The sequence below is a fragment of the Papaver somniferum genome, chromosome 6, assembly GCF_003573695.1.
Source record: "Papaver somniferum cultivar HN1 chromosome 6, ASM357369v1, whole genome shotgun sequence".
Lineage (NCBI taxonomy): Eukaryota > Viridiplantae > Streptophyta > Magnoliopsida > Ranunculales > Papaveraceae > Papaver > Papaver somniferum.
In genome coordinates, this window is record NC_039363.1 from 19,016,470 (window position 1) to 19,029,865 (window position 13,396).

General features: G+C 35.3%; 2 protein-coding genes across 4 annotated transcripts; both read left to right on the plus strand.

The window, feature by feature from the left end:
- Nucleotides 1-2,756: 2,756 nt before the first annotated feature.
- Nucleotides 2,757-6,732, plus strand: LOC113287119 (protein LIKE COV 2-like). Of its 2 annotated transcripts, XM_026535797.1 has the most exons (8): nucleotides 2,757-3,037; nucleotides 3,987-4,039; nucleotides 4,136-4,245; nucleotides 4,886-5,053; nucleotides 5,318-5,415; nucleotides 5,710-5,836; nucleotides 6,218-6,325; nucleotides 6,461-6,732. In XM_026535797.1, exons 1-7 carry the CDS (start codon nucleotides 2,915-2,917, stop codon nucleotides 6,310-6,312), a joined length of 774 nt encoding a protein of 257 aa, XP_026391582.1. In that variant the 5' UTR covers nucleotides 2,757-2,914; the 3' UTR covers nucleotides 6,313-6,325; nucleotides 6,461-6,732. The 2 variants fall into 2 exon arrangements, with proteins under 2 accessions (XP_026391582.1, XP_026391581.1); XM_026535796.1 differs by having other exon boundaries at nucleotides 2,758-3,037; nucleotides 6,218-6,673.
- A 1,211-nt stretch (nucleotides 6,733-7,943) lies between these two features.
- On the plus strand, nucleotides 7,944-10,351 carry LOC113287120 (E3 ubiquitin-protein ligase PUB24-like). 2 transcript variants are annotated; one of them, XM_026535800.1, is made up of 2 exons: nucleotides 7,944-9,081; nucleotides 9,696-10,351. In XM_026535800.1, the coding sequence occupies exons 1-2, from the start codon at nucleotides 8,013-8,015 to the stop codon at nucleotides 9,710-9,712; spliced, it is 1,086 nt and encodes a 361-aa protein (XP_026391585.1). In that variant the 5' UTR covers nucleotides 7,944-8,012; the 3' UTR covers nucleotides 9,713-10,351. The 2 variants fall into 2 exon arrangements, with proteins under 2 accessions (XP_026391585.1, XP_026391583.1); XM_026535798.1 differs by lacking the exon at nucleotides 9,696-10,351 and adding an exon at nucleotides 9,497-9,678.
- Nucleotides 10,352-13,396: the final 3,045 nt, after the last annotated feature.

Below are 13,396 nucleotides of genomic sequence, written 5' to 3' on the forward strand. Positions count from 1 at the left end.
CAACCAAAAACTGCTTTTTGTCTGTCTGACAACTCATAAACCGTGTACATGTCTTTAACTACTTTACCAAAAAGAGCAGTCGACAAAATATTTTGGGCTTTTCTGGGGGCAATATCTTTATTGGTAAAGATGATAAAGTCAAAATCAGTGAGAGTTACTTGTAACGTCTTCAAAGCCTTGTGGAAATTTTCATCCATGCCTTCTACCTCCCCACCCCTTAATATATGATCCTATAACCCCCAGGTTTGGACACATGATGCTAGAAAGGCACATTCACTTAGAACACGTCTATTAAATAAAAACCGACTAAGATGGGTAGACATCCTCTATATGAACTTTCGTCTACTCGAAGCCAAGCAATATCATCTGTATGTTAGTCTATGAGGTTAGGATTAGTTGGAGACGTCTTCTAGAAAAAATTTAACTTATTAAATAACGATGAAATCAATATCCATTAAATTTAAAATTTTAAATAAAGATTAATGTGAGCCCATATGAATTTAGAATTTCTTCTTCATAAACATCCACTAAATCGACGTCACTGTAATACAGTGGTGGAATCATTAAGTAATGATATCAGTGATCTGAATTCGAAACTCGTTAGAACCTTATTCTTTAGTGATAACAAAAAAAAAACAATCTATTAGAGTAGCTCCGAGTCACCATTGTTCATTGAACATGTTTGTGAGGGAAAAGTTGCTACATTCTTATTTTGGCAAAAGAATAAAATAAGTACATGTGTTAATTTTTGTCTCATTAATTTGTGCACAAGTACACAGAAGACAGTATAATTATCACTAGTATTTTTGTTGCCCATAATGTTTTTCCATTCGAGGAAACTCTTCAATGGTTTGATAGGAAACATTCGTTGGCAGACAAATAATTGACAATTCAAATAACGAGACTTTATCTTATTCAAAAATCTAACAAATATTTCTTTATAAATTATTCAAAGATGATCAACACAAGAACGAAGTAAAAATATTGGGAAGTCAAACGCACAAAATGAAATGAGACACATGCATAATAGAGCTTACATATATATATATATATATCGGAAAATGGGTCATTTGTCCAAATATTTTTAAATCACGGTTCAAATGGAAGAGTAAAAAATAATTTGGGTGAAATGGTCAAAAATAAATAAATAGTAAGGATGAAACCAGTTTCATCCTATCTTAAATTTTAAAAATAGCAAGGATGAAACTGGATACATCCTGTGTAAATTAAAAATAAGAAAAAATATTTGAAAATGGGCACGATGAAACTGGTTACATCCTGCATATTTTTACATTTTTGTCCATTTAAACCTTGAGAATTATACATGGGCTCCATTGTTGCTCAAGTTTTTTATTTTAATTGTTCAAATTAGTCTGTAATACCGCATCAGAATGATGTTGTTTGGTTATATTTTTATTATTCTTTTACATAAGTTGATTATTAATAAAATTCAACCCAAGTGAGTGAATTTCTGGTAGACTAGTGAGTAGAGACATAATACCGTTCATCCAAACAAATGCTTTCAAATAACTACTTGCAGCTTTTCATTAAAGGAAACGTCCATTTACATACAATGTGCTAATATACATTAAAGGAAACTATAACCACCTACATGCATCCGTAACTCATTAGAGGGTCACATAACAAGAAAGCTCTAAAGCGGGATTTCATGAATCTTGTAGCGACCTTCCAAGTTGGAACATGATTTTGCAGAGAAGTGGCCTGCAAAATTATCTTCCGTTGTTTCCAAATAAACTGGAAAAGGAACCCGATAATAATGTAATACTCCATGATAATATGGTACCGTAGCCATAATATGTTGTACGCCACATTTCTCAGGTAATTATAAAAGATTCCATACAAAAATCCATTTTTTTCACCAAAACTGCACTAGCATGATCGGAAACAATTTTCATAAATAATATTTATTCATTTATCGTCTGTGTTAAGAGAATGTTTGGATACCAAAAGTAATAATATTTCCGCTTCTTCCCAAGTGTCAGAAGTAAAATAAATTATTTCACAAAAAGTTAACCTTGATTTTATTTCCTGAAGTCATTCATAATTTTTCTTTTCTAGAAATCCAAAATCTTTTATAGCCCGTTTGGATACCAGAAGCAGTAATTAGAAGTGAAAACATTTTTCTTCACAAAAAATGGATTTTTTTGCTTTTAAAAATCATCCTGAAATTGTGTACCCAAATTAACTTCTGATTACTTACAAAAAAAAAATAATATTTTTTTTTTTTTTTGCTTCAAAAAGTGAGAAAGCAACTTCTGGGTGTGTATACAAATAACATATAACGCGTTTGGACACCAAAAACAAAAGTTCTTCTACTTCTCCAGAAGCATAGTCACAAATAAAACTATTGTGCTTCACAAAAAGCTGGCTTTTCTACTCCTAAAAATCGCTCTGAAAAATTATTGGAAACTGATTGTTGACTTTTCGATTTCTAGAAGTTAGAAAAATATCCGACGACACTTCTCAAGAAGTTAGAAAAGCCTCGGACACTTCTCAAGGTGCTTTTTGATTGCAAAATGTAGAGATGACAACTGATGCACATGGGATAGTTTCCAACTTCCAACTTCTTGGAATTTGCCATCGTCTATCAAAGGTTTGCAAATAGCAATAAAGCATGCATGTACCAAACACCCCCTATCATTTCACTCAAAGTGCCAAAAACAATTATTAAATAAATAATTTCACTTCTTTTTATTATATTTTGCTTTTTAGCGAAGAAAACAATAATAATTTGAAACTAAAATATCATTTATCATAATTTTCAGCAGCCTTTAGTCCTCAAACTCTTCTTCTTCTTTTTCTTCACTACAATTCCTCTTTCTTATTCTTATTCCCTGAAACTAAAACCAAATTTAGGGTTTAGTTTTAGAGATTAGTGTGTGGAGAAATAATAATGGCGGAAGAAAAGGAATCATCAACATCAATTCCATTGAGTCAACGGAGTGGTGGTAATACTGAAGATCCCGAAGATCCTGCTAAATCTCCTCCAACTTCTCCTAATTCATCTACTCGTAAGGTCAGTTCATAGATCTCCTCCGTTCTTTTCGCTTTTACTTGTTGAAGTTTTAGTAAAATTTGGTCCAAAATTGTATAAGCATATGAATTGAACAACTTCAAATTGTTATATTAGGGTTAGTGAATTTGAAATTGAATGGTTAGAATACCAGTTTATGATTGAATATGAAGGGTATACTTAACCTTCATTTTGTTGATTCACATGGTGGGTGGTGGTTACTTGCTTAGTCTACAAATATTGAGCTACTATGAGGGATTGAGCTACTATAAGGGAAGGTGATGTTTATTCCATGGTAATTGCAATATTGCATCATGTACATATTGGCTATTTTGAGTACAACTAACAATTTAGATAGTGTAATTTGGGAATAAGCATGTTATTATGGTCAGTGGCAAACTTATGTGGCTTCCTGTTTTATATGGTTTAAGTTGAACTTTCTAATGCTAATCAGTGGGTCATTTATTAACACCGGTAGCATCTAAACTGCAAAGAAATAAATGGGTCGGGATCGTTTTTATTTGTCTGTGAATAGATCAGCTTATTATTTTACTTGCATGCATATGTGTTATGTTTGGGGTCAATGTGATATTATTTGTTTTTGCTTTCATTAGATTAAAGCAGGGTAAATGCAAAACTAGTACAGTTAGGATTTAAGATATCATATCCTGAGAAATGAAACCAAAGTGACAAAATGGAGTGTCACCTCGTGTTTAACTGTAAAGGGTTTCATTTCAGTATCCTGAAATATCTATGTGCTTGAGTTCATGGAATACATTGTAGTCTAGGCCTTTCTCTCGAAGGCACCTAATGTGACTCTCTTCAGTCTTCATGAGCATTTTGTGACTATTCACTGGGGAGGAACAATACTCGAGTTTCTAATGTCTTATTTTCTAATCACTTTTTGAGTCACCTACTCGTCTTATGTTTTTTTCCTTTGGTTTTTACACAGGCATGCTTTACGGTACTACAGAGTTGGGTGTCAAAGAAGTTTATGACTGGATGGTAATAATCATGATTCTCTTCTGAAATTGGATATATCTTCTTCTTTTATTTATACATCTTACATGAGGTTTCTAACAGGAAAATGTGAAATTGCAGCGTGGTTCTTTTTCCCGTCGCGGTTACATTTTTTATTACGTGGTGGTTTATTCAGTTTGTTGATAGTTTCTTCAGCCCAATATATGAGAGACTTGGACTGGAAATATTTGGTAAGTCTCTGAAGCCTTTTCTGTGTTTGAAGTTCCACATAGATGATAAAAATTCTCCCTTGACTATACATTAAAACTAGGTGGCAATTGCCAATATTAGTAAAAATTTGGTAACATGGTGTAATTTGATAGTTAAGTAGAGGAATACCTAGGATTTTGTTGAAACAAGGTCTCGGTTGTATACAGTTCTGAAATTTGCTTTCTCATTTAGGCAGTTTACGTTCTCCTGAACTAGAAGGTGTAATATTACCTGCATGGACCTCTTTCCTGTTCGTGTCAAGTAATGTGGATAATTCAACGTTGATTTTGTTGCTCAAGGACATTACCTAGGTCTTTTGTCGATGATGTTTCCAATATTCAGAAATCTTAGGAATGATTCTGTGATCCAATATTACATGAATTGAGGCAACACATCAGCATGTAATTGCAACTCATGTACCTGTCACATCTCATTTCCAAGATAATGTAAAAAGAGGATTGCTCAGGATTTGATAGCAAAAGTTCTATATATTCCCATATTTTGTCTTTAATCTAAAACTTAAGGGTAATAGTCTTATAGATGTCCTTGTTCACATGCTGTATAGCACACCTCCCTCTACATCTCTATTTCATGTTTATTCAAATCTGTTTTCTGCTGCAGGACTTGGATTTGTCACTTCATTGATTTTTGTGTTATTCATTGGTATATTTGTGTCGTCATGGATGGGTGCCACTGTTTTTTCTCTTGGAGAGTGGTTCATAAAGAAAATGCCATTTATTAAGCATCTGTATTCAGCATCCAAACAGATCAGCTCTGCGATTTCTCCAGGTAATGCCATATTTAAGAATCCTTATTCTTTGAGAATTTCTATTCTGATGTACCCGATGCCTCAAGAAAATCATGTTACGGGTGGATGGTACCACTGACACAAGGATTGGCAGCTTTGTAGCAATATATTATTGCTTTCTTCTTTATCATGTGATTCAGTACTAAAGATCAGAGTTTCTCAAAATGTTTCTTTTTTCCATATATGGCAACTAATCTCACAACTTACTGATTGAGCTGACCTTGTGTATCTTTTCATATCTGCAGATCAAAACACCACAGCCTTTAAAGAAGTTGCAATAATTCGTCATCCACGTATTGGTGAATATGCATTCGGATTTATCACCTCATCAGTTGTCCTTCAGGTTGTTAGATCTGGATAGCAATCTTGATTAATTGTTTTTCTTTGCAAAGCTAATGTACTTAATTGGTCTTAGAAGATCGTTTGTTCCGTGTTTGTGCATTTAGGAATAAGTTTTAAGCTGCCCAGAAATATTTGATTCTCTTATGAGATGAATTAAGTCGATTTATAATTTGATAAGCACGTCTGAGTTTAAATTCCATTGTGATCTTCTTAAAGGCCTCACATGCTCCATCTTTATGGTGTAGACTGAGCTTGTGCACTCCTTTTTGACTCAGATTGATGTTTCTAATTGCAGAGAGATAACGGAGATGAAGAGTTATGTAGTGTGTACGTGCCGACAAACAATCTGTACATCGGAGACATTTTTCTGGTCAATTCTCACGAGATCATAAGACCAAATTTGTCTATTGGAGAAGGCATAGGTAAGCTTTTTCTCACAAAATTCACGTATATTTCCCATTGTTAACTCATAATTTACATACTGTTACCTTCAAGCCTTGTGCATTAGCTATTGGTTCAGAATTTGATCCTAAATAAAATAGCCCGTGTCAATGACAACTACCTTCTCAACTTTTGAACAAATAAAATCTGATTGACATCAATTACGGTAGTTTACTATATACATGGTAAAGGCTTTGGTGTTTGACCAAATCCAAGAAAAGATTGCTTGCATAATATAAAATTATTAGCAGTGACAATCATAGTATTACATAGACCAAATTTTACTAGCGAGTTGGTTACCTAATAGTATTGTTTTAACAAAGTAGGCCCTTATGATCTTATTCTGATGTTTTTGTTTCCAGAGATCATTGTTTCCGGTGGAATGACAATGCCACAACTGATTTCTCCAATAGAAAGAGTTACTCGTCCAGATGACCGCCCTCTTAACAGAATATAGTCTTACATGTTAGGTAAAATTCTTTTGACTGTTCTGTGCTGTGTTACTTAGTTTTGGAGTTTCCAAATTTGGGTTTTGTATATTTGTCGAGACAATTCTTCTATCCTGTGATGTAAAAAGGGAGTTTGTACGGATTCTTGTTTACCAGGTTTACAGGAACACGTATCTACAGTCATATTAATTTTGTAATTGCAGAATGGAGTTGGGTTTTAAGGGGGGGTGTTTGATGTTCTCGCTAGTGCAGGATTAATGCGCTTTTATATCTAGTTAGCTATTGTATCTTCTATATTACGTAGTCTGTGAAAAACAAAAAAAATAGATTTTTCGTATCTAATACTAAATGTATTCTTTTGTGCTGAAACATTGTATACAACGTTTATCTGTTCTATGAGTGTGTGTATATGCGTTGGTTCCTTGCAAGAATTCCAGCTGGTGCCTGCAGTGGTTTGGTAAATCACTTGTCACAATTTAAGACTGAAGGTCCATTTCAAGGTTCGTGGGGTTTGGATCACATGGTTTGTCCAAGGAGTAAAATCAAGTCGTAGGACTTGACAAGCTGTGGAAGTCCAACCTTCCCAAGTTGTTTCACAATGTCATGAATTGATCTTTGATCATACTGCCCCTCCAAACCACTTTGGAATGGGGGGTTCGGTTTACATTCTACCAAGTGAATTATGATTTTTTTCCTTCAGAGTTGGTTATTCACTTCAGTGCTTGAGCATGTTCGTGTTAATGCCAAACGGCCAGTCTGGTGAAAGGGATAAAACATTAAAACTCATTTGGTAGAAAAAATCTTATCTGCCAGACAAACCTGCCAGTATCGAGCATTGACCTGGAGAAAGTCTTTCAAACTGACCCAGAGAGGAAGTTAATAAATTGTATGGACCTGTACATTAGAGCTGCAATAAAGTGGACGGAGGTAGTAATATTTTTCAAATATTGTATTCTCACGATCCCAAATTTCCACAGTTTTTCAGTCTTCTAGATCCCAAATTTCAACAGTCTTCTAGTCTTTTAGAGATTCTGAGGCCTATAGGCTATTGGTGCCCATGATCCATTCTACCTATGTTGTCTTCATCACTAGCTAGCCAACATTTTGGCGTGTTTCGTCCTTTACGACTAACATGCAGAGACCTAATCCGACCCTATGCCGAAAGCCAGTTAACCATCCGAAATAGTCTTTGAATGGTATTCTATTCCCATCGTAATCCATTTCTGATATTGTCATCATTGAAAATCATTCACTGCACGGGAGCATGATTGTGTGGCATATTTTAAGTATATTCATCACATCAGCACCCTGATGCAATTTCCACATCCAAGTCGGACTTGCCAATATCTCTGGATATATATTACCAAACACAGATAGTTTCTTCCATCAGTATTTGACCGACTTTGTTGAATCTTAGACTAACTAGAATATAAAGACCAGACTTTAAAATTTTTAGTTTGAATCTTAGACTGAGTAGCATGTACTGTAGAAAATAAATACTAACGACCAAGACTTTTTATCATCAACGTAAGGAATTTTCTTTGCTTCAGTTTCTTCCTTGTCTCCTTCCGTCTCCCTAACCTCCATAAATACTTTATTTTTTGATAGCCGCTATTGCTTACTAATTGAATCTCACCAAAATACCTTTTCTTTTATCATCTTCAAAGAATTTTTATAAGTTACTCCATTTGCTAAGAATTCACTAACCATGGAAGGAGTTGATGTACCTTCATATTTTGTCTGTCCAATATCATTAGAGATCATGAAAGATCCGGTAACGGTCGCAACCGGCATTACATATGATCGGGAAAGTATCGAGCAGTGGCTAAAATCTTCATCAGATTGTCCTGTTACAAAGTTGGCGTTACCTAAAGATACAGATCTAACACCAAACCATACTCTACGTAGGTTGATACAAGCGTGGTGCACGATTAATGCATCAAATGGTGTTGACCGGATACCGACACCGAAGTCACCTCTCAATAAGATTCATGTTCTTAAACTTATTCAAGAACTTTCTATTCCAAGGTTGCAATTGAAGTCCTTGATGAAACTTGCTGTTCTTGCATCAGAGAGTGACAAGAATAGAAAGTGCATGGTTGAAGCTGGTTTGACCAAGCCAATAGTCGCATTCATTCTCAAATCATGCGCAGAGATCAATAGTGACGGGTTTGAAGAAGCTTTAAGTATTCTTCATCAAATTTCAACGGTTTCTACTGATGAATTCAAGGTTCTTGTCATGGAAAAGCAAGAATTCATCCATCTGTTAACGCGGGTTTTACGAGCCAAGGATAATAACAATGAAATCATGAGAACCCATGCAGTTTCAATCTTGAAATCTACTATTGAAGTTTCAAGTGTTGGTGTTCTTCAAAAACTAAATCTCGATTTCTTTAAAACTATAGTAAAAATCGTGAAAGAGAGCATCTCTCACCAAGCTACAAAAAGTGCACTTCATATACTTTTTGAATCTTGTCAATTGAGTCAAAACAAGTTGAAGATCATTGAAGCTAATGCAGTTTTAGAACTCATCGAACTCGAGCTTACTATACCCGAAAAGAGAATCACCGAGCTAATTTTCGGTATATTGGATGGTTTATGTTCTTGTGCGGACGGACGAGCTAAGTTTCTCGAACATGCCGGAGGAATTGCTCTAATATCAAAGAGAATGATTAGAGTTTCTCCAGTAGTGGATGATTTCGCTATTAAGATTTTGGCTTCGATCTGTAAGTTTTCGGCTAGGAATGAAGTTCTTCAAGAGATGTTGAATGTTGGAGGTATTTCTAAACTTTGCATGGTACTTCAAGCTGATAATGCAATCGAGGTTAAAAATAAGGCAAGACTAGTCCTTAGGTTACATTCTAGTTTCTGGAATAGTTCTCCTTGTATTCATCTTTATTTATTAACTAGACAAATTGCTAAATAATAGTTAGGTCATGAATATACAACACAGTTTTCTTATATAATTTACTTGTAATTAAAAGGTTTCCCACCTTTGACCTTTGATCTTGACTGGTGTTCTACGTCGAGCTTTGTTGTGAATCAAAAGAATTTATGCGTCATTTAAACCAGAAAACAAAAATGAACTCACCTTATACGAAAGCAGAAGATTACATGAAATGATATACCTTCATCCTAGTAAGACCGCTGGACTACACTTGTATTATCCTTTTCCGCTCATGCAAATTGCAGTCTGGCGATATTGGAAACCCTATGGACTCCTTGGTTTTTCGACGACTGTAATAAAAAATGCGGTCCGAGCATTCTGATGTTACGACGATTAGATTTGTCCCCGTAATAGCTTCAATTAAAGGTTTGGTTTCACATTCAAATTCATAATCTCTCTAGTCCACTGAATGTTACCATCTGCATCTTCATGACTTATCCACAGATGAGCACCCATGGTGATATCGAATACAGCTATGCGTCCATCGGTTTCTGTTAGCTCAACAGTCTGTGACGACTTTGAGAGATGCCAGCGAGAAGGAATGAAGGGATCAGGAATTGGAAAAACTCTGAACTTTTCGGTTACAATATCAAATCTCAGTACTAGTTCTGGTTCACGTGGTGGTCCGTAAAGATCCCGAAACCGCCAATATAAACAACCATCCAGATAATAAGGATTTCCTGCACAACCTATACGGATGGGCGGAGTTGCATCAATTCTTCTCCATGTATTTTTCCCACAGTAAAGACTTCAACAACTTGATTATTATTATTAATTTTAAACGGATTACAGATACTATTAGATATGCAGATGACTCCGTGTTCACCACTCTGTGGATTAAATCCAAATCCAAGTGCAACGCGGCAATGTTTTGGAGTATTAGTTTCGATCCAAAGGTGATTTTTCTCCAGTGATAGGGTTATGTATGAGAAATGCCTCACCGGAGGTAATGCATAGCAAACCATTCACACTTTGTTTTGGTAATGAATAAGGTGAATAAGGATCACGATCTAATACTAATCTCAATACTTAGTAATCCTTTATCAGGTGAAGCAGTAATGACTTCTAGAATATGTATTTTAGGATCATGAGGAGGTTCTTTTATATATTTCATAGACAGTAATAGTCTGTGATTACTGGTATCAATTCCTTGACGACGAAGATAATCTTTCAAGTATTTCCAATACATGTCTAGGTCTCTCCGCTGTTTCCCTTCATTCTTTTTCATCCACAGCTTATGACTCGAATGCACCCAATTCTCCCATCTCTTGTCTATCTCGTCTTTCTTCCCACGTCGAAGATTTGTAATCTGCTCGTGAAGGGTTGTTTTCCCATCTTTTAGTATCCTTTCCAAATCACGAACAACCGATTCGTTATTAAGATAGTCTCTGCGAGGAGGAATAACCCTGTTTAATGTTTGCATAAATCCAATTTTCGGAGAGATAAAAATCTTCTTCATAATTACTCTCATCACCATTCTTCTTATTGCTCCGTCTCCCTCTCGAGAACCCTAATAATCAAAACGCCTGCTAGGCTTAAAGTTTCTCTCCTGTATTAGACATTCAGGTCGACGGAACTTTGTTTCTCCCCGGTACCCATGCCAGCTATGGAGTTGTTAGCCTATCAGTGGGCGGGGTTGCACTTGCACTTGCACTAGAAGCAAATATTATTTTTTTGACAGAACTAGGGTAAAATTACATTAAATTAAAATTTTGAGTCACCAAGGTTACACGGATGAGTGCACAACTACATCCCAATTACATAGCATTGGACAAAATAATCAGAAAATATGTTAGAACTTAAACCCTAATTAAACAGCAAGCGTTTAACATCTGCAATTGATTTTTGTATAACATAGCATTTCGTTCATTCCAACTACACCACCAGATAGCAAAAGGAAGTAGGTTCCATATCTTCCTAATAATATTTTTGGATTTGTTTGTGTTTTTGTCTCCCCATTCCCATAGATAGTCTTGACATCAGTAGAGAAACCCAATTAATACCAAAACTATTTAGAAAGTAAGTCCATATCTCAGAAGTGTAACTACAATGCAAGAACAAGTGTTCATTCGACTCCACCATCCGACCACATAGGAGACGATATTAGGATCCTGAACCAAACCAGCAGCATACAACTTATCCAGGGTTGGAGCACCACTATAACAGAGAGTCCAAACTGAAAAGGAGTTTTTCAAAGGCTCTTTTGAATTCCATAGTCGCTTGTCTGGAAAACTCAATAGGCCCCCAGTTTCAAGCGCCGAGTAAGCACTAGCAACCGAAAATTTATCACCATATCTCTATCGTCTTGAATCTTCATTCTCTGTAGATGTAGGCTCACCAATGAGCTGAAGTAAATTAGCAACATCATGTAACTCACTTTCGTTTAAATGTCTCGAGAAATGCAAATTCTAAGCACCCTCCGGCGAAATCATGTCACTGACCATGGAATTTTTTCTTCTTGATAAAATAAATAAATCAGGGAAAGAAAGTTTCAAAGAGTTCTCACCAGTCCACTCGTCATCCCAAAAATGAATACTCGCTCTATTACCTAGAGATAAAATGGATCCATATTTTACAAAATCTCTAGATTTGAATATACATTTCTATAGGATGTGAAAAATAGAAGTATTAATCATATGTGGAAATAAAGTCTCATGCGCCCCACTAAATTTCTGATTTACTCTCCTCCTCCACAAAGCATACCTCTAGGATCTATAGCGCCATATCCATTTAGCATGTAATGCACTATTCACCAATTTCATCCTTTTGATGCCTATTCCTCCCCTGCATTTTGGAAACGAAACTCTAGACCAAGAAATCCAACTTCTTTTCCTAGTAGAATTGCTAGAACCCCACAAAAAATTTCGAATAATTTTTCGAAGCAAATATAGGAGGGATCTCTCGACCGATTTACATCCTACAACTATTTTCTTCAGGTTGTTCACTTCATTTCAGTGATCTGCTCATTTGGTAGAAAGAATCATTTGTCAGACTTCTTGTCCTTGTTACATTTTCAAGGAAGACGCTAAGAAGTTCGTCGGGCGAATTTAACTTGCATCTCATATGACCATGGTGGTTGTTGATTGCCCCAAATTAAGTTCACTAGATAGTTCCCCAATAAGTTATACAAGTTTCCATGTCATGGTCCAGCTAGAAATAATTGGGACATGGTATTTGATTTTGCAGATGTGTTCTGGAATCTTTTATCCACATAAACAACATAATTTTTGCATGACAAAGAAAACTGTCATTTCAAGTTGGTATAATCAAGGTAGAGATTTCAAGTTTAGTTTAAAATCTTTTTCATTACTTTTCACTTGTAATTTGTTCTTTTTGTTCAGACAATCTCTATCTTTTACATCCAGTTTACGTACAACAAAGTGAATTATGTTATTCTCTATGCATGGAAATTTTTAGAGCCAAATATGGAAAAAATGGTAGCTTACTTCACTTAGATAAGCTGAAAGATGATTGTTCTTGGCTGTGGAGGAGTATATGTTAGAGCACTGCTCGGTCAACCTCGCAAGCGTTGCTATTTCAAGCTTGTTTGTCAAATTTAGTGATCAAAACTATAAGTCTTGATTTCTAGTCTACTTATAGCTATGTCTCGGACTAGGATAGATTATGTAGTTGAGATTTAGACTTCACGACATTCATCAATTGAAGACGAAGAACTACTAAGGAGAGCTTGTGCAACTTCATCAACAAAAGGTATATGGAGAATGAAACTCATCTATCACTCGGAAAGTTTCTACTCTATCTCCTAATTGAGACAAAAGTCATAAAGTTATATAGTATCCGATTTATATACATTTGATATTTCGAGCTGAGTTTAACTCGCTTATATATTTCTCGAAATATGTGTTGGTAAGCTTTCGCTTTAACCAAGTTCATCTTATATTCTTGACAAAAGTCAAAATATGATCATGTAAAAACTGCCTGGTAAAATCTTATATGATTTGTGTGAGACAGTCATTTGATGTAGACTCAGAATGTTTCGTATTGATCATTCAATCACTTGAAAACTGCTTTGAAGCTAATAGTTTGTGTGAGACAGCTATTGTCGTCTTCTAAGAATGTTTCAATGATTGAAATGGAGTTTAGAACACTTAACCATTATTGGATTATAGATGTCGTATGTGTAC